The 21,371-nt window shown below is 45.1% G+C and overlaps 1 protein-coding gene across 1 annotated transcript; it reads right to left on the minus strand.

The window, feature by feature from the left end:
* Positions 1-3,913: 3,913 nt before the first annotated feature.
* On the minus strand, positions 3,914-19,786 carry LOC144143102 (alpha-(1,6)-fucosyltransferase-like). The gene is made up of 4 exons (XM_077674913.1): positions 19,611-19,786; positions 13,565-13,738; positions 11,532-11,676; positions 3,914-4,294 (listed from the first exon to the last, which is right to left on the minus strand). Exons 1-4 carry the CDS (start codon positions 19,784-19,786, stop codon positions 3,914-3,916), a joined length of 876 nt encoding a protein of 291 aa, XP_077531039.1.
* Between the last annotated feature and the right edge of the window lie 1,585 nt (positions 19,787-21,371).

Here is a 21,371-nt window from a genome sequence, read left to right on the forward strand (position 1 = left end):
ATGTTCTTGACTACCACAAATTCCATTCTGCTTGAAAATCAATCCCTGCAACGTCACGACTGGTGTCCAGTGCTTTATCGACTAAACTGTAAAGGAGGGTGTTATGATGTTCACGAGGATGGCTTGGTATGCTAGTTGGTGGCGTATCATGAAGGGATTAACAGCGCCCAAAGACACCGGCACACAAGGAAGAGAAGGCTAACAGCGCTCAAAGACGACGACACAAAAGGAAGAGAAGACAGGACAAGCAGTTGTCCTGTCTTCTCTTCCTTGTGTGTCGTTGTCTTTGTGCGCTGTTAATCCTTTCAGGGTGTTATGAGTTTTGTATATTATCTGGCTACGACAAGCGTACGTAATTAGGGGTCACATTTCCTTCATCTTACAGCATTGTAATTGATAGGATTGGCCGTATAGGACCCGAGGTAGGACCAATATATTCATGCGATCTTTCTTCAGCATCAGGGTAAACGACGGTTCCCAATTCGATGTCATAATAAAAAATACTTCTCCACTGTGCGAAAAAAAATTGCAACTTAAGATGTGCTCTTAAAGCAGTTGGCCATGTTGAGCACAGAAAATTGCACTGAAGCTCGTGGAATTGAAGATTGAGTCTTGCTGCCTTTGCTGTGGAATACAATGAATATGGAGAAAATTTGGGGCATGCACACAAGCAACACCTAATATTTCTTTGGCCTGATAGCCGCCCTTTATCGTAGTGGTACAACTGCAGTGTGCTTGTATGTACCAAATATAAAATATCATTTCTTCTCTGAAGCCCTTTATGCTACTAGGTACTGCAAACAAAGTCCAGAGCATATTCTCAGATCTAGCAGTAGTCAGTGTTTGCAAAAATGCACTTAGTCTTGCATGATATTGCTGGTCGATGTCAGTGAGACTAGCGTCACACTGAGTTTCTGGAAGTCATAAAAATGGGCACTTTTTACATTCAAAGCAAAACACACCTTCAAACCAAGCATACTGCACAAGTGGAACAAGGATTATTGGGAGAGATGGACCTTTAAGAACTTTTAAGCAGTGAAAGTGCTGAGGCTGCTATGACATGTTGGAGAAAACAGGCATTGGCTTCTCTCAGGATGTTTATTATGACACGTCCATTAGGTGTGTGCCAGATCTGCTTAAGTTGTCACGTGCCATGTGTGCCAGTAGCCGCTGGCGGCAACGGCGCTTTCTTCATCCTAGTTGATAAGACATCCTGTGATTCATCCTCTATCGATGGTGGGATGAAGGGCACGGAAATTTCGCTGTAAAACCGCCAACTTTGCGCAGTTGGGTAGAAGTAAATATCACTGGCATGGCTTTTGTTGGGCATACTCCGGTTCAGCAATGAGAATCCGACTGTGCATCACTGAGCATGCCTGTGTGTTATCCAGATTTGCGTCGCAGAGAGGCACAGCTGAGTAAACCTGAAGCAGGCAGTAGAGTACATTCTTCTTAGTGCATTCTTTTGCATCACATGCAGGGTACACTGTCAAATAGAGGTACAAATACCTAAAAACTGCTTCAAATGTGCTCTTTTGCTTGTCTGGAGGTCGCAAAAAACACTGATGAAATTTCGCTTGTCAGAGATCTTTTGGATGGGTCCACGTGTAATACCAAGGTTTGTACATTCGTATTTTAGCATCCTACACGCGGTGCACAGTTTGAGGCTTGAAATGCGTGCAACTTACTCTGTGGCCTGGAACCACTGCGCTGTATCTGGGTAACAAAGATGCAGATTACCACACTATAGCTTTGCGACATTAGTTTAAGAGTGCGTCAGAAGGCAATGGCACTGCATAAAATAGAAAAAAAATACACACAGCCACCCAGTGGCCGTCCTAGTGTAATTCACGGCAAAGGATGTCAAAAGGCGCTGAGGAATGGGCTTACAACAGTTCGCAAAACGGAGGGTAAACTTACCCTACACCGGGACTGCACGGCGATTTGGTAGTGATGTCAACGAACGGCGACTACTGTGAAAATAGCGAAGTGCGGTCATTCCTCCGGGTTCATGGCTACAGTTTCTCCAAAATTGCTTACGAACATGAACGAGGTTTTACAACTAGAGGACTGCTTGCAGGTGGGCATTCTGCCAGAGCAGTTTGTGATGAACCTGCATCTTGGCTATCATCTCGTTTTAATGCGTATCATTCTCTGCCGAGTACCCTCATAGCCAGTACCGTGTAATGCCCAGCATTTCCGCAAAAATGATGATAAATCGCAAGTTCACCTGTAATCGTCATAATAGCGTAAATGGAGATAATTCGTCAAACGAAATTTTGAAAACTAAAAAACTAAGAAAATATAAAAGATTACGGAAAATGACGATCCCTGTACGCCCTGCATTTCCACAATAATTCAGATTTCGCGAAAGTTTCACCTGCTATCGTTATAAGAGTGCAAACGGAAATAATTGGCCGAACAAAATTTTGAACAACTAAAACAATAAGAAAAATGTGAAAAGAATGACGGAACATGGTGGACGTTGTAACGTACCGTGTTTCAATAATAATGCAGATTTCGTGAAAGTTCCACCTGTAATCGCCATAATAGCGTAAATGAAGATAATTGGTCGGATAGGGTTAAAAAAAACCAAATCTGGCAGTACAAAACTCACACTCAAGACAAACGGCGTAAGAAGTCTACGCATTAGTAGACAATCTCTGAATTTCCGCTGAATTTTCTTGGAAGTGGCCGCCATGGGCATGAGTACCGGCGAATCAAAAAATGTCCAAAAGATATCTAGCGTGCAAGGAAGCTCTGTGAATCTGGGCCAAGCGCTCTACAACAGGACAAAACGTTTTACAGGGGCCATAAAGATGAAGCACAACATTGTTCATTTAAAATACCTAGCCTTTGGTAATTAACTCAGGTCTGTTCACGCCACGAGATACGTTTTTATCCGAAAAAAAAACGACATATACGCAACTCGAATTTCGTGGTACAGTGACGCAACAGCGCATGAGGAAGTAGCGTAATATGGACGCCGCTGAAAACATAGTTATGAGATTGTTATTTCCATGTTGGCATTAAAGGGTATGATCAAATTGGACTAGGTGCCCCACTACACTTGTTCAATTTTTTGCAGTTGGTGGTGGCTTAGGTCAACAGCTCCCAATCCCGCAAACAAGATTCTGTGACGTCTTAAGAAATCCCCAGTAAGTGGCTGGGGAGGCGCCACTTCTTCGCATGTTTTTCAATTTCCACATGATTTTAACACGAAAGTGTTTTATTCCGGGATTGACGAAGATTTCATTTACGTCACATCTGTCACGGAAATGACGCCAGTAAACGAAGAATCATGATGATTGCTATTGGTTTCCCCTTTGTAGCGGGGTGATGGCATGTCATCTTACGAAAAAGGACTAATATACCTAAGTTTTATACTCAAGCGGCCTGTAAAGGGTGCACCCGTGCATACAGGGTCTTCTTGCGGGGAAGCAACCTTTACTACTTAAGAGTACGTTATACTTAGGGTTGTTCTTTTTCGGGTTTTACATTTTAACACGAAAGTGTTTTATGCCGGGATACACTAATATTATACTGACGTCATATCCGTCACGGAAATGACGCCAGTACACCTTTGCCGAAGCGACCCGCCAGCAAGACGTCGCTCGCCAAGCACACCTACAAGACATCCGCCGACCCGCAAATCATACGCTCAGCTGCAGATTTCGATGCACATTTCACGTTCGTGTTTTACCGATTCCTATGAGGGAGGAATAAACCACCGTTTTTCAAAAGCTTGCGGTAACATTGACACCATTGTTCTCGGGTCAAAGCAGTCGTTTGTTAAACAAGCTTCTATTTTGTCTTCATGGGCCCTTTGAGCGCACTGCAGGACCACTTTACTGCTCGGGAAAAAAACCGCGGGATATTCGAAACAGAAACAGGGTGCATTGCCCCAACTTCTTTAAAGTTTATTGCATTTAGGATTGAAACTCGTGTAGTGCGCAGAAGAGTACGTCTGTACCGTCTTGAAGCGTGGGAACACCATGTCACTCCCATTCGTCCTTGTGCCGGCGATGCGACCGGTGTTGAAGCCATCGCCGTACTTCTTCAGAAGCGCTTCTGTTAGGGACGCAAACTTGTTGGCTCGTTCTATCAGACCACCCACAGCCGACCATTCGATTTCATCCTTGAAAACGCCTTCGTTTCGGTACAGCGTCTTGCGGGGCGGGAACAGCCGATAGGCGAAATAGTACTCGACATCGAGTGACACCGCCAGCCGCGTTGCATCCTCTCCTGCTTCGGCGTGTCTGCCCTGCATCAGCTTGTAGGCCACGCGGCAAAACTGCGCGACAGAAAGAATAAAAGAAGTGAACATTTCAGCATATCCCACCCAAAAACAATTATTACAAGTCGAGTTTTGTATCGATCGAAAACAAAATGAGAATAACCGGAAAGAAAATTGTTCCAATTTTGATCCCAAGGGCAAAACTGCGTGATGAAAAGAAACAATTAAAAGAAGTTCCACGCAATGTGAAAGCTGTCGGAAGTGCAGAGCAGTGATTCGCCATAATCGGCTGTAGCGCTGTTATCTGCTTACTGCTGCCACCCAATGCATTTCACATTTTACGCTTTCGCAGTGCTCGCGCGCACCCAGCCTGAAACTGCAGCAGCGGGAGTTCTGTGCTTTTTGTGCTTGCTTTAATTTGGTATGATGGAGGTGTTTTGCATCATTTCGAAAGCGTAATTTTTTTTCTTGCGTGGATGGAGCCTTTCTGCCTGATTTATAACGTGCCATTTTTTTCTTGCGCGGCCGCTTTTTTCGCTTAGTATCGTAACGAACAACCCAACGAGCGTTCCTAACTAAATGAACGTGGGGGCTGCTGGTTATATACACAGGTTTTGCCTGAAATGTACCTGCAGTTTTCTTTGCGCTAAACAACGGGGAGATGTATGACAAGCGCCAGCGGTTCACAAAGTTCAAACGGTTATGACTATTTAAACTGCGTGGTTTACAAAGCCTCGGCGTGACTCCCTGACGAGGGTACACAAGGCTCCACTTGAGTCCGTCATTTCGCTGCGCCACCTGATTCCGGCAGTCGCATCAACCGTTAGCGAGCTACGACGACAAAGCACACAATTAGATCAATGTGAAAGGCAATCGGTCTAATTGTGCTTGTAGTTGGTCAAAGTGTGTTTCGGAGTAGTCCAACTGGACTTCCAAAATTTTTTACATTGTAGAAGGCTGCCAGTATACGACAAGAAATAAAACGGCTGTAAAAAAGCTGCGCATCAAAATTATATTTACTTGCATGAGTTCCAACAGCCAAAAGGATTTCATAGCGTCATTAAGTAAAAATCTTGACGGCATCCCCATAACGATGTTGCGAATTTAAATGTAGGATGGGGTATTGATAATGTACATTAGGCGGTGATCGAATTTGAGTTGTGAAAATTGTAAATATTTGTAGGTGATTCACAGCCATTATCTCAGTAGCCGAGGTAGAAATATTGGCCTATCTTTTTGTGTTGGCGTGGGGGCATGGTTTTACTGCCTACATCATGTCGGCAATAGATGAATGTTGCTGCGAGCATATACAGCACCACACAACTGCGGCACGGGTAAATATACCAAATTGCGTTGCGTAAACTACATACTCCGAACATTCATTTCTAAGGAGCCGTAGCATTGTACTGTGAATGCATCTATGTTCACAAAAAAATTGCTGAAGAACTTACGATCCGACTTGCACTACCTGGTATTTAATATGGTTGTGGTTAAAATGAAATGCCAATAATATTTCATAGATCTTTGGCAATCAGACGTTTGTCAGTTGTTGGTGAGACGTTTGTTGGTGAGACTGTGAGACGTTTATCATGAAATGCCGACGTTCTATCATTCCGTGCATAGATTATTTGTTGAGTGAAAACAAACTGCGAGCTTGTCTCCCACGCAGCCGGGCACAGTAAAACCATGCATAACTTGTCAGCTATCATGCTCAGCTTGGCAATAATGTGCCTATTTACCAAAACAACGACAACAACAACAAAACCACAAAAAATTGAAGGAAGCTCCAACTAACGCGTAAGACTTGAAGGAAGCAAAACTGTACGCAACCTTCACGACCATCACGATGGTTTGAGCCCACGATTGTAGCCGATTTGGTTCATCTTCGCTGCGGCAACGACTTTTATTCCATCTTTGTTGCTATAACGGCGGAGAAGAAGCAAACTGAAGAAGCAGAACAAATGAACGGAACGCGCACACTTAAACTAGGCGCCCGCAAGTGCAACGTGTACCCAATCACGTCTTTTGTGTAGAGCAGGTGGCGTGATTCCTCTCCCCACACTCACAGCCGAGTGAGTAAACCGTTTCTCTCTCGGGTACTAACTCGACAAGGGCTGACGTTCTGAAATTTCATCTTGTGTTCATCGTATTTGTCTGGTGTTCTTGGGAAAGAACGAACAGAACGAACCTTTTTCGGAAAGTGCAGGAAGGCAAATTTGCTTTATCGCACTTATTTTTGAGGCTAGTGGTCAATAGATTTCTGTTGCTTCTTGATTCTGAAGACGCGCTTCTTAGAACAGTTTGTCAGCTTGGACTTGAAATACTTTTGCTTGGATTTGTTGTGAGCTCTGAGTACATGACGGGTTCTCTATGAGAATTTTTTACGAGGTGGCGTGGTCATATCGTTTTCTTTTAGTGCGTTTTTCTTTAGAGTATTTAAGCGAGGTGAGTCGGAAGAAACTGTACAAAGATATCGTAGAGAATGTATTTCCAGTGCCAATATACCGCAGCAGTTACAATCTAAGGCCTGAGATAGATGCAGGGCGCGCGAGCTATTTGATAACAGATCGTTGGTTTCAGGCACTACAAAATATCTCCAGCAATATCACATATTTTCACTAAACTTTGCGAAATACCTCTTTTATGGTTTATTTCCATAAATACTCAATGTATCCGCCATCGGAAGCAATAAGCGATTCTCTTCGGCTTCGGAAACGGCTGCATGCTCGGATCAGGTGCTCCTTAGAGATGTTGCCCATTGAGTGAGCAATGGCGACCTTCAGCGAGTCTTTTGTATTATGCGGCTCTTCGTTGGCCTCTCTCTCAACGACGCCCCAGACATAGTAGTCGAGCTGATTTAAATCTGGAGCACTAGGAGGTCACAAGTTGGATTAACATGGTCGTAGAAGCTCTCAGCCAGTCACTCTTGGGAATACGCAGGAGGTGTGGGCAGGAGCCGAATCTTGCTGGAAAACATATAATCTTATGATCATATGGAAACCACATGAAAACGCGTGAGATAGTAGAGGCAGCTGAAATGCAACTAGGTGATTTTGAGTGTGTCAGCACGACATCGGTAGCCTTGTCCGATAAGAAGGCAGTTTTCTTAAAAAAGAACTGGTCGTGGTAATGACTAACTGACACGTGTGGGACAGCGGCAAGCGATTCCGTTATTTTAATCTGTGTATAATCGTAACCTTTTCTGTATCTCTTGTATTTTTGCTGCTATATATTTAACCTTGATTCAATAAAATTCAGTTGGAAGTAGCGGTTGTCCTTGTCTACTGTGTCCCTGCTTTTTCTGCGCTTAAGATGAACGATATGATCTTCCTTTCGTAACACTCTTTGTCCATGGCTTTGCAACGGTAGAAAGCACATACACGCACGCGGCAGCATTAACGCGGAGTCCTGTTGCAAAAAAGTGTGGCGGCATGACATCACTCTCGTTGCTGACGATGGATAACACTATCACAGACAACGGAAATTTTGTGGGCATCACTGTATGCACCTCATCAGAGCTTGCAGCCACCGGAGAAGATCAGGGGTTCTGACGACGTCTGACCGCTGACTGCTTTTTCCTTTTCGCCACAGATGCAACGTCACTGCCACAACACATCAGCTCTGTCTGCACCTTGTAAACGAAAGACTTCGCTACGTTCAGAAAGGTGGTAATTTCCAAGTCGCTGTGGTGCGCGGCCAGGGCGACGAGGACTGCATGACGTTTCATTTCCTGCTTAAACTTGCACACTTCCATCTTTGAACAGACTGCGCAGTATGAATGATAAGGGGTCGGCGAACACGAAGCCGCACGCCTGTATATATATGATGAGCCCGCTGGTATTTACGGCGATAAGAAATAGCGTTCTCAAATAGCTCGCGCACCCTTAAGTAAGTTAAAAGAATGCCGGTTCCAGGTAGAGTGAAATCTTTCTTTTTTAAGCTCTATACTGTAACACTGGAAGTATACTTGGATGGAGGAAAAGGGATGGTTTGTGCCATGGAGTGTGCACTGTTTTCTGTGTCGAAAGCCAGAAACAATTGAGAATGTGTTCTTGGACTGTTGGGGAGGGGTGTTGTTTTGAGACTCCTCCAGCGAATGCTTAAAAAGGCTTGCGTGTGGATGCTTGAGGTATTAGTTTTTTTAATGTTGAAAATGAGGACGGTGTGCCATATGACACAATTATGCCGTATGGACTACATAGCATCTGAAGAAACAGAATGGCTGTACGCGTCTCCGACCCAGATGCGAGACCCGTCCGACAGTACTTCAAAGAGTCAATGGGTACTTTTGTGCAGATACAGAAACTTCAGTCTTCTAAACCAGAGTGGTGACCCACAATTGAAGCATTGTCATTGTTGGTTACGAAAGAATACTGAAATCACCCCGCTGGCCAAGAAAGGCTGCAGTTTTAGTGTTTGTATTGAGTGCACACATCATAATTTACGTGTGTTTCGTTTATTATCCTGTAAAAGAACGCAATAAAGGGAAAAAAAGCGTTCGTAGCCGAGTGTGCAAGACGACTGGCTCTAACTTCGTTGATCCGCCAGACACAGTTTGGAATCTTCCCGGTGCCGGTGATTTCTTTTGTTTATACTGTTATACTGAGTTTTGTGAAACGCCGGAGTCAACGAATTGCAAAACATCTTTCAAAGAAGTTTTTTGTACAAAAAGTTTGCGATTGCCGAAGAAGAAAACTACAACATCGGAGTGCACTATCGAGCGCCATCTTCGCAGTGGAATTGATATCTTGGCGACGCAGAGGAGTTACCTAGAAACGAGTGTTTTGAATCGTACCTTTCTATGCCTCACTGAAGGCGTCGTTCGCTGCGCAAAGCGCACTGCAGGAAAGCCAAACTTACACTTCACTTTAAAAGGCACATCAAGCGCTGTCAAGAAAAATATCGGCCTCGTATCTGCTCCTTTCGTTGCAAATGTTGACGGAAGACGATAGTCGACTGGCGCCCCTGTCAAGTAAATGTCTGCCTTCTATTTCCCGCTCACCTGTAATGCTGTTCTTCTCCCGTCTCATTCTTCCCAAGATAACACGCCAGAGGTTTTCCCAAATCAATTTAAATTTACCGCGTTCCACTGCTCCAAGTCGGGTGTCTCGATGCCAGCGCTGCGACAGAGCCACGCATGAATCGAGGCACCCTACCACAACGTTTATAGGACCACGTTGCGCTACTCCACGATCATTCCAAGCGGGACGTGCAACCTTTCGTTACTGTTGCCGTTTGATTTTTTTAAATGCCGCCAGGTAGCGCGGGCAACAGCAGGCGACAGTTTTCTGCAGTTGATATTGTATTTTATTCGCTATCGCAAAAACCAAGCATCCGTGAATTGTTTAATAAAGGAACACTGAAAATATCATACATGTATTGATTTTCTGTCTTACATTTGCGTGATGTCTTGTTCTTGGTCAACAGTGTTGGCAAATATTAACATTACCAGCGGAATTACACGTTTACATTGGGCAGCGAGTATATACGACTATTGCGCAGTTTTGCTTTCACTTTGGCCGGGAGGCTGAATCAAGTCACAGATAGACATACAGACAAACCAAAATTTCCGCGTTTAAGTAGCCAAAGAAAGACAATCGTCTTTAAAAAGCGCTTCCCATGGCTGGAAGCGTACCTATAGGTCCTTCGCGCTGTGAAGCCGACGTCTCTCCTATTGGACCTGTCGAAGGAGTAAGAATTTTGGACTTGGACTTGGACTTTGACTGAGGTTGCATGCGAGAAAGCTTCGCGTTTGATCCGCCTTTATCTCAAGAAAGGGCTTTGAATTTTTTAACGATACAAGCAGCAGTCACGTGTGCAAAAGTTAGGCGGTCTATTCGGGAATACCAACCCAGAGTTTAATATTTAGCCATTATATTTACCATTTGTGCGTGTGCACTTTATTTAACGTTGCGTGGTCGTGATTAGGCAGTTTTCCAACAGTTGGTGAGTCCACCCGTTAATCGACCTGATGGAGGGAAAATCTCCAAGGTGGAGTAAGTTTCTGCACAAGAAAGTTTGACATCCACCTCAATGCAGCCGTACGACTACAAAGGAAAGCTGTATAGCTTTCTCAGAAACTTCGCAGTTGAAGAAAAATTCGTCGTGTTCCAGGATATGAACCAGGAACCACCGCTTAAACGGAGCAGACGCTCTGCCAACTGACCTAACCAGGAGGCTAGCCGTTCGTAGCGCGAGAGCGCATTGATCTACTCGAAGTGGAGGACAGGTGTTCATCGACCAGATTTCCTTCGCAGAAACTTACTGCATCTTTGGGATTCCCCCTAAATCTGGTCGATTTAACGCCTGTCCTTCACTTCTAGTTTTTGATAAATTCACTTTCGCGCTACAAACAGCTAGCCTGCTGGTTAGCTCAGTCTGAATGTGCAGTCCTCTCTTGGATACCTGTGTAGCGTTTCAAGTAAGCACCTGTACAAGGACCTGGTCGATGTTTGTTTGCCAGTACTTCTGTATAGGTCGTTATATGGAAAGGGCACCGGATTTGATGTTCTCAAAAGGGTGAAAAGAATGCCCGTAAAAACAACTATGAAGTCATTTTTCTTCAAACTACACAGCGAGACGCTACCTGTAAATGTATGGTTAGCAGAGAGGTTTTTTCGTCCCATGGACAACAAACTGTAGTCTGTGTAAAAAGCACTTGAAGAAGGAGTTACCCATAATCCCACACGGTATTAGGTTCCTGCCTGTGGAAATTGAGGGTGGTGTACCGTATGACTTAATAATGGTACTCTGCCTTCAAAATGGAGGACGGGAATGGCCGGGCAAAATGCTGACATGAACGCCCGGCCTGTCAGGGAAAACTTAATTGAAAGTGTGCAGTGCATACGGGAGGTGCTCCGTGTAGAGGATGAACCTCCAGAGTGGTTGCCTGTCCTGGATGATCTTGTGTGCCTTAGGAAGTTTTAAAACCTCTCTGTGAGCCAAGGCTGGCTGACAGGTTTTAGCATTATGCCTTTTTGTTTCTGTTCTGTATGTACAAATGTCTAAGCAGGCAATTCGAAAAAAAATCCTGGTTAGCTCAGTTGGTAGAGCCAATGCTCCGGCGATGCGGTGGTCCCGGGTTCGAATCCTGGACCGGGGTGAATTTTTCTTCAACTGTGAAGTTCCTGAGAAAGCTGCATAGCTTTCCTTTGTAGCCGTACGGCTGCATTGAGATGGATGTCAAGCTTTCCTTCGCTGAGTTCACCCGCGTATGATTCGGAGAGAGAAGGATTCAAGGACTGAGCGCAGTGAGGTACTGAGCGAGGGAAACAGTATGAGCGGTGGTACTTACGCCGGAAGAAAACGTGCAAATAAGATAGTCTGACTCCGCCAGAAGGTGTATGTCCATAATCGGTACTTCCGGGGGTGAGATTTTGGCCGTGCGGAACGCTTTTTTAGCAGCATTCCTGGTAGAAATTACGGCGTAACTTGGAAATCTGGTGAGTAAAGCAAAAGAGAGAAAGAAAATGGCTCGCAGTGATATTGGAAACGCGGTTGCTTCTGGAAAACGCCGAAGAAGAAAGCTCCGTCACTTCAGACAATGAAAAGTTTCAAAAAGTATGCGCAGAACATCTGCCAACACTGCGCGGTCACTCTCTGAGCATGGGGTTTGGAGCGTAGAGCGACTGGGCTTACGTGGATTTAAGAAAAAAAATTACAAAGGTTGCTTATAACTCTCAAGAATGTGAAAAAAAAGCCTTGTTGGACCTCCCGTCAATCTGCAGTTTAACTTTCTATTCAACATTTATGTGGCTCTCATCTGGCCGCTGCACCAGCCTAATTTACAGCCTCTTCTACGGCAACTTTAATTCGCTTAAGCCTCTTCTACCGTGGCGTACTTTCTCCGTCTTCCCCACCCGCGGCTAAGACCTGGTGCGTCGTACCTACCTGATAGCCACGTCTATTGGTGCTGTGAGCACAAGCGGTAACGTTTAAAAGGCACGGCTAGAACGTTCTATGGTGCGCCGACCTTCCTGAGAACCCTCCTCAGGCGCTGCTATTTCACTGTTCTCTTGCTTGCACTACAATTTCCCTACCACCGGTTTTATGGAACTCAAAAATCGAAGGCCGGGCCTTAACAGACGTTCACAACGGTGCTCCGTTTACTCCATCTATCATTCTCAAGACGTGGAGGGGGGGATACCACACACAATTGAGTTCATGACAAGGCATCTACAACTTTACAGGCTATACATCCCGCAGGAAATCGTTGAGAAAGCTGAAACCATATACAGCAGCCATCTTACTTTAGTGTGGCAGATTTTGATGTCACCGATGAGGGTGACGTGCATTTGCTTCTTCGAAGTTTTTGAAAAGGACAACAAAGTTTGGTTTTTTACTACGTGGTTACGCAGCTGATTGCATGGTTTCAGATACACACTATGAGGTGGAAACAACCAATTGACAACGGACTGACCACGAATTCACGTTCACCAATAGAAATGAAGACTTCATCACACGTTTATCACAATTAACAGGAAAAAGCTCAACGCGCCCGACAAGGCATGCAGAGAAATGGTTAGTATCCACTCCCCGAACAGGTTATGACACACAATTGTTAACCTATAGTTTGCCGCTTATGCTTAACAAGCTGAACTTGTAACTTGAAGTTTTGATGTAACTTGCCATCACTACTCACATGTTAGATTGCATTGCCAGCAGTCGTGTAGCACCGTCTGAGCTCACGTGTTCTTTGGACATCTGTGTGTACTTTAGATTTCTCAAAATGTTTTTTTATTCTGATACTCGATAGCTTCTTTTGCTAAAACCAAATATGCCTGTGTTTGTATATGCTTTTGATATTTTGTGAGCAACATTATGTATTATCGTAAAACAGTTTTATGCACTTCTGTTTATGGTATGTGTGATGTTTGTTTTAATTAAGTTGATCTATTTTCGATGAGTGTCGCACTGCCGGCACTGCAGCCATTGCATACGGGGCTGGAGCCTCTGTCCAGCTAAATGCACAGCTTTTAGCTCCAGCCCCCTCCTCACAAAGGAAAATAAATAATTTATTGATTGACTGATTGACTGAGCTTTACTACCGGTTCGTTTGGTTACTTCTATACTCCATTCCTCAAGCTAGGGCACCACTGTGGAGCCCCCACTGTTGTCAACAGTCCGCCCATTGAGCACGCCTAACTCGCCGTGAAGGGGGCCCTGAAAGGACATGTCTTTCTCACCTCTCCGCAGGTTAACCGCAAGGCCCCGGCGCCTTTTGTCGCTCCCTTCGCGGTGAGTTAGGCGCCCTCAGCGTGTACTCTACTGACTACAATGTAGCCTCCACAATGCTGCACGTAGTTTGTGGCATAAACTATAGCTTACCTGCTTATTATTTCTGGAATCACGCTCGGAGTGTCTGTAGCTACGAAGATCCGCTTTTCTACCGACGGATGAGTCAGCGCAAGACGAGCGTAGAAGTCCTCGGCATGCAGCATGTACTCGTCCAAGTCATGGTAGGGCGCTTCTCCACTTTCGTTTGATCGACGAATGTGCAGCCTGGGACCCGGAATAATGTACTGTTAATGTCTTGTTCCCACTTCGAAGTGATTAGCTGGCGCTAAAATTATTCTTAAACACGAATCTTTATTCCTCCACTGCATAAATTACCACAAAATAGAATGTAACGAAGGAGTATGTGTCTTTCGGTAGAACCATACATCAAACGTTTTTATCTACTTTTTTGGTTTAAAATACATTAAAGCGTTCGTAGTTACACTCTGAATTAATTGATTTCACGCTGATCTAAGACAATGTCTATCACGTTTTACGTGAACTATCTAAAGCATTATGTTCGCAGTATTCCGTCGAGTTCAGAGAAGTGTCTTTATGAGAAGCCATCGGCGCACACGGTAAACAGCTGCTGGAACAACCATAGCCTCATTGTGGAGCAATATCTTAGGGATCACGACGAGTTTCTACGTATCCGGTAGTTGACAGTTTGCAAAAGTAAACTGATGAGCCAACGCCACGTGCATTGAATCACGAGTCGTCATTGTACTTCGCTTTGATGGTGCCGGTTGATCACTGGTGGACTTTCAATGTTCAGGTGTATAAAAGTTCAACCAATTCACGTTTACTTTCGACTGCCTCAGAGGTAGAATTTCAATGCAGCGAGCATTGCACATGCACATAATTCAAGCGGTGTGCAAGTGTGTCAATGAACCTCTATACAAAAATGCTCAGAATTCACACACTTTTCAAACTTTTTTATAACTATCAACGCATAAATGTAGGCTTGTTGGTTCGAACTGGGAAACATGGTTAAGTAGCGCTAACTTGCTTAAGAGACCACCCTGGTTCTGTGTGGTCTCTTCTTTGTTGTCCCGTCTATACCGCGCTACTTAACCATGTTTCACAGTTGTTTATAACACTGTGAAATAGCGATTACTTATTGCGCTGTAATTTGGTGGTGACTGCCCTTTTATCGCCAACCGAACAGACGGACACAAAGTGAAGAAGTAGCTGAAGATCCATTAGTAAATCTTTAACAATGCGTGAACTTCGCGTCTTCTTCTCATACTTGAAGGTCGGCCTGATGCGCACGACTTGTTTCAGTTTCAGATGTCCGTAAAGCGAACGTTCCTCGTCCACCATGCTAACTATGCTTAGCGCTGTAACAGTCTCAGTGGTGATTTTCGCTCGCTTTAGCAGTGGCATGGGCTGCCTGTGGGACATTTTATTGTCTAACAGTATCGATGATTCGGCGCCATCATTCTCGTTTCTTCTCTCTTTGAGGGACTGCACTGGCTGCAGACTCGATTGTAGAATGCGTACAAGAGGTTGCCGGAAGCACAAGGCCTGTCGAGGCACGTGAAGAAGCTGCTGCGCCGCGCTTCGACTCTTCGTCTCCACGGCAATGTGGCTCCCGTTGGGAAGGCAGCTGTCAGATTCGGGAAAATAATAATGAATGTCTGAAAGTTAGTGAGCAAGACCTTCCGTTTCCATTATTCGGGGCCCTAAAAATAGGCACACACTATTAATAGAGATAAGCAACGCACTTGGAATTAAAAGCGTTGAAGGGCAGATGAAACTACAGAGTTCCAACAAAGCGAAAAAATTACACCATCTTCCCGTAGGGGAACCCTGAGTAGTATGCGAATCAGCCATGGGGTCGACTGAAGTTCCCAATATTTTTCAGTTCGTCGTTTCCGTTGACGCTCAGCTTCGCGTGCATTCGTTGTATCAGAAGCTTTTTGACGTAGTTTGAATGAGTGAAAGACATAAGGCGCGTTCGTAGCACATGCTCCCGTCTCGGTTTGTAGCGCAGTGGGAAGAGCGCCACGTACCTCCCGTTGCGGCCAGAGAGTCGTGGGATCAAAACCGGCCCGCCTAACTATTTCTTTTTATATTGGACTGCGCTGACGTCAGCCCAAACGCTGACGGGGCTCAAGAGACGCGCATGCGCAGTAGAGTGCGGACGGCGGACAACGACAACGACAACGAGGGAGGAAGGGACACAGCCCCGAGCACGAGGTGCTTCGCATCTAAAAGTACAAGTCCAGGGTTAAGAGGAAAGGACACAGCCCGTAACTTCCACCTGCGTTGCTTTCTACTGTAACAGGTCTGGCCATTGCCTTCATCGCGGTCGAAGCACCCTTGGAAACGCGGCTGGGGAGGCTGGCGAGGCTCGGTGACCGTCTAGCGGGGAGGCGTTCGGTATTCGTTGTGGAGGGCCGCAGCGATGCCGTTTCAACTGATAGAGCGTCAGTTGTCCAGGTCCCACTCCGCCACCGCCCCGCTCCTCTCCCTCTTCCACGGGGCCCTTCGCCTCCGGCCGCTGTCTCTGGCAGCTCCTAACTGGCCGGCGCCTGCACGAGCTCGTGTTCCAAGCTCGAGCGCTGGAGCAGGAGCTGGTACCAACGACCCTGGCGTGGTGTGCCTTGCGTCATATTCTTCTTGTGGTTTTTAACAGCGACGCTGTTTAAGCTGATGGTCCGGCCGGCGAACTTATGCACGAATACTTCGTCGAGCGATGACGTCATAGCGCGCGCCGCCACCGCTTTACAGTAACTTTGCTTCGCCGCGCTCGGGACTCGTGTTACCACCTGTCGGAGGCGCTATACAACCGCCACAAGAACGGCTTTGGCAACGCGTCGCGGGGTGGCTCGCTCTATCGCTTGTTGCGACGAATGGGGCAGCTTTGACCATGCAAAAATAATTAATGTCAATGGGAAAGAAGCCAACAGGTCGAGAAGAGATAACTTTAATTCATTTTTTAATTATCGTCCCACATGCCAGACCACGCAGGCGGAACGGTGGCCAGAATTTTGAACAAACGCTCATCCCGCTGCGCTCTCCGCCACTCGTGGAGCTTCACCGCCTAGCCGGTGGGCACGCGTACATTGTGCATACTTTATTGACCGAGTGTTCATTACTCTTTAAGGGGATAAGGACGACACCACCCAGAGAACTTGACCGAGTCTTGAAGCGTAAACACGCTGAAAAGTTGGCCGAGTCTCCAAGCATAACCACGCATAAGCTTATCCGATGCAAGAGGAAGCTAGGTGGGGCATAGAGATAATATACTGACTCTAGAGGGAAGGCGCGCCGCTGAGCCAATGCATTGGAACCGTACGACACACAGTGGCGGACATGATACAACGATTTGAAGGTTGCCAGCTGAGTTTTTGCTTACTAAAAACAGCGAAAGCGATGGGTTGTAATCTGGCAACGTGCTACTGTGGCGTTTCCGCGTCCGGCTAGCGAAGCATGCCGGGATTAATTGTAACATGGCGGACCGCTGGCCAGATGGATTTTGTGTAGGCGGCGTCGACAGCATGCGTAGTTTATCTCCTGTGGGTAGGTGACCGACGTGTTTTCGGTTTAGCGTACGTGTGACTTTTATGTACTGAGACTATTTGAGCAAGATGTGGCAACGCTCACACAACACTTGCGCGCAAGCTCAAATGCGACTGATCGCATGCGTGAGGACGCCAAGGAGTCAGCTGATCCGTACTGGGCGCACAGAAAAATTAATCTCCGTATGATCTCCGTGCATTTTCGCGCTGTGCCGCTTTATTTGCCATTCTGTGACATTTTGCGAGTCGCTCAAGGCTTTTCAAACGAAGTGAAGTGAACTGTGGCTTTAGACACACACAAAAAAACATCGCATGGGCCAACGCTTGCCGGTGAGTCGCGGCTAGCGTCACTAAATAAAAGCGTAGCTTATTTAGTGACGCTAGTCGCGGCGCTTTGAAGCACAGGAACGAAAGAGCGCGGTCGATCGCAGGCCAACGGAGTGGAAGAATGCATGCCAAGGGAGTATGCGAAATACAGTCCGCGGCGTGTCCCGTTTTCCTTTCTGTCTGTATTCGTCAAGTTCTAGCTGCTTTCCACCACTTCAAAGGGAAAGCTTGCGGGACTGAATGCGCAGTATTGAATGGGCAGTAATTTACCGCACATAGCGCGCGAGGAGAGAACACTGACTTATTGATTTATTGTGACTGATTAAAAAAGAAACCGACTTTCGTTACCTATTTTTTTCGTTCTACCTTCACGAACGATTGCGCGAAAGTTCGAAGTACGAAGAGCTGTAAGAAGTTTCATGAATAAAACAACTGGAACCGAAGGATTATAAAAGCTCTTTTTATTTCTCTTCCAACGGGAACGATCGCTGGCTGCCACTCCGTAGCCTGTAGTGAACTTGCGGTAGTCAAGGTCAGATCGGAATCGCTGTTCCGGCGTCAGTTCAGGGGCAATAGATAGGGTGCTTAACGTGGAGAAAGAATAACAGCCTCGCAAGCGTCCGGGGAGGCACTTGCTCAGCGCGGGCATCCGAGTTGTATAACTTGTATACGTTTTGCACGCACGCAGATCTGAGCCGGAGACTGCACACACACACTGCGCAAGTCAGGCGCAAGGGCCTCGCCACTTCCTAGCACACTTAAAAAAAAATCGAAACCAAAACTGAACTACGCACTTACTCTTTCTTCGCTAATTAGAGCTTAATTACACTAAAAGTTTTTATAAAGCTAGTTTTAATTACTGAGGCAATTATTTGTAACTATTTTGCTTCAGTTCTTTGTTTTAGTTAAATAATTATGGCAGAACTTTTTAGAAGGCTGAATACAATTGATCTGGCAACCATGGGAATTGTATCATGTCAGCGCCCACGATTCGTACGGTCTCGGAGCTCGCTTTACCCCCCTGAGGTGGGGCCGTCAGCTGCGCGGTTTGCGCAGTCTTCGCGCCGTGAGTGCGGTTCTCCAATTTTTTTTCGCGTGATCTATTGCCGACGGGCCTTTTTTGTTGAGTGGTCTTCACATCACGCAGTTCTCTTCACTCTAAAGGTAGCGCTCTCCACGCGCAATTTCTACTCGGTCGTTTTCTGCTCCACTATTACTCGCTGCGTTGGCAGAGAGTAACGCGAAGATGAACACGGTGTCGTGAAATTTGGTCGACATGCCTCACCAATTGTTCACACTGTTATTGCTAATATTATATCATCTATTCCTACAATATCAATGTTTCGGTATTGTGACAACTTTAGAAGCCTCCCTTGTATCATGGCATACACTCTGGCAGCTCTCATTTGATTAAAGTAACAATTTTGGGGCACTGTAAAGCGCCAACATTCTGATAAAAATTCATTATAGGGTGTCGTGGCACTACTAAAAAAGGCGGCAGTGTAATGCATACAACGCCGACAAATCTATTTGAGTGAAATTAGCAACATCGATCAGATAAGTTTCGTTGTAATTCGTGAGTGCAGAATCGGAGTAAACGTTCAGCGCTGACTTTCGGTGACGTGGGGGTGATTTTTATCAACCTTCATGTGTGAGCAAGGACGCTGGCTTTGTGCTAACCCATTTTAAGCTATTTGGGTATTTGCAGGAAATTCCACTTGTGACGGCGACAGTTCGTCATGGGCTACTTCAATGCAAAAATTTTGATCTGTATCTCTGCCTGTCTCTCCCTTGATTTAGCGGCCCGGCCAAAAGTTAAACTCTTGAACGAGACGTTTATATAGGCAAAACATTTCCTATCTACTAAATGTGGCATACAGCTTCATACCTGTCACCATTAGCACTGTTCATTATTGAAAAAAGACGTAGGCGAACGTTATGCGACAGCAAACACACGAAATGCGTTAGAAGCAAAACAGTTACAAAAGGTCCCAACAGATAACGAACCAGTAGTGCGAACGCGGAAAAAGTGAATTGAATTTAGCAAACTTCGGCATTTATTATGGGAGGACCTGGAGAATTGGGGAACAGCGTGATTATTGGGAATGGCTGGAGAAGAATATCGTCTTTTGATGACATTTGCAGCAAAGCGAGAGGATACGCCGCGAATTTTTTTGAGGATTCCTATTTGAATTGCTTTACGTTTTGTGATAGGCACATTGTTATAGCTTTTCAGTACTCACGCAACAATCGGATGCTTGTAGCCAATATCCTTCTTGAAATCCTCAATTGCCCATCGTGAAGTTCCCCAGAGGCGAAAGAAGTATGCCATGAGTACACCATACCACCAAGCATATGGATCCCCGTGGTTTACCACTAGGGTACCCATGATGGAAGAGGGTAGGTCGAGGACATTCATCCGTTCAGGTTTACCTGTAGCGCCGCAGGATTCCAGGGTGCAGTGAACATACGTGATGGGGTTAAGTGTAATGAATACAATACACAGCTTTACTGAGTCATCAGAAGAAGTTAATAATACACGCCGCCTGCGGGACATTTCCGGAAAGTGGCCGTTTGGCCATTATCGCTTGCCGCGACAGGCAATGTTAAACGCCGCCGGTCATTGGTGTTTTCAGAAATGTATGTGTCACTGGCGGCCTCCGTTCTGTATTTGTTGTTCTAGTACTTTGCATTTCGTGTGTCGAGACGTCCCCTGCACCATTCGCGTATTCGTGTAATTCGTACGTGAAGTGTGTGTTTTTCACCAGCTTCCCACCCTGTCTTTTTTTAATGAATTGAAGTTGTATATTGGTTTGCTTTTAAGAAAAGAGTTTGCCGTCCGCGGTGCCGCATCTTCTTTCTTTTCGTTGCTCTAGAGAGTTTGCGAGGAGCACAACAGTACGAAAGTTTGTATGCACATCCATAGTGCCCTCCCTGTCCCATTTCCCTCGTCTCAACCCGCCAATGTTCTTAACAAGGGTGCACTGTAGCACCACACCTTCTGCACCTATATAAGCGCGCGTGCTTCTAGGATGTATGTTACTCAGATGAAGACTGGTTTTCCAGTGGAAACGTCAGTAAACTACTGTTTTTGTTTTTAATCGTGAGTCAACCATCTTCTGCTTTTATATATATATATATATATATATATATATATATATATATATATATATATATATATATATATATATATATATATATATATTTATATATATATATATTTATATATATAAATATATATATAGTATAAATATATATATAGTATAAGTAAAGCGTCGGATACACAGCAAGAACAATAACAAACAAGGTTTACTTACGTAGCGGCAACGGGACTTGCCTTCATCAGAGTAAAGTTACATGAAAGTTACAATCATGTAACTTTACTCTGATGAAGGCAAGTCCCGTTGCCGCTACGTAAGTAAACCTTGTTTGTTATTGTTCTTGCTGTGTATCCAACTCTTTACTTAAACTATTTCTGCGCGCTTTGTGAGTTTATCTTTCTCTCTCTCTCTCTCTCTCTCTCTCTATATATATATATATATATATATATATATATATATATATATATATATATATATATATATATATATATATATATATATATATATATATATATATATATATATATATATATATATATATATATATATATATATATAACCGAGCTATTAAAAAAATCCCACGAAGCAGTGACGACTCCCCAGTCACTTTCCGGCGGTTTTTCTACAACGTCACAGCATCTTTTTTGTGTGATCAATGGTCACCGACCCAGGCCACTGCCAGAAACATGACTCCGCGATAGAAAGCGGGCCTTTGGTTTTGCTTGATGGTATCACTTGAATGCTTAGGTGCAATTAGCACCTTTGTTTGTGGCGCTGGACCGAACTACGTCCCTCTTTCCCATAATTCGTCAGCGTAGAGCAAAACGCGAATGTTTTCCGATATTTCTTGTGTTTTTAGTTAAGACAACTTCTTTCGCAGCTGGAGTAGCACTGAGTGGGTTC

The sequence above is a fragment of the Haemaphysalis longicornis genome, unplaced genomic scaffold (genome assembly GCF_048455015.1).
Source record: "Haemaphysalis longicornis isolate Haplotype H1 unplaced genomic scaffold, Haemaphysalis longicornis Haplotype H1 scaffold_6, whole genome shotgun sequence".
NCBI lineage: Eukaryota > Metazoa > Arthropoda > Arachnida > Ixodida > Ixodidae > Haemaphysalis > Haemaphysalis longicornis.

Coding starts and splice junctions, on each gene's coding strand:
- LOC144143102 (XM_077674913.1), bottom strand. CDS start 19,786: ATGAATGTCCTCGACCTACCCTCTTCCATCATGGGTACCCTAGTGGTA. Junction 13,739..19,610: donor TACAAGCATCCGATTGTTGC/GTGAGTACTGAA, acceptor TCCGGGTCCCAG/GCTGCACATTCGTCGATCAA. Junction 11,677..13,564: donor ATTCCAGAAATAATAAGCAG/GTAAGCTATAGT, acceptor TTTACTCACCAG/ATTTCCAAGTTACGCCGTAA.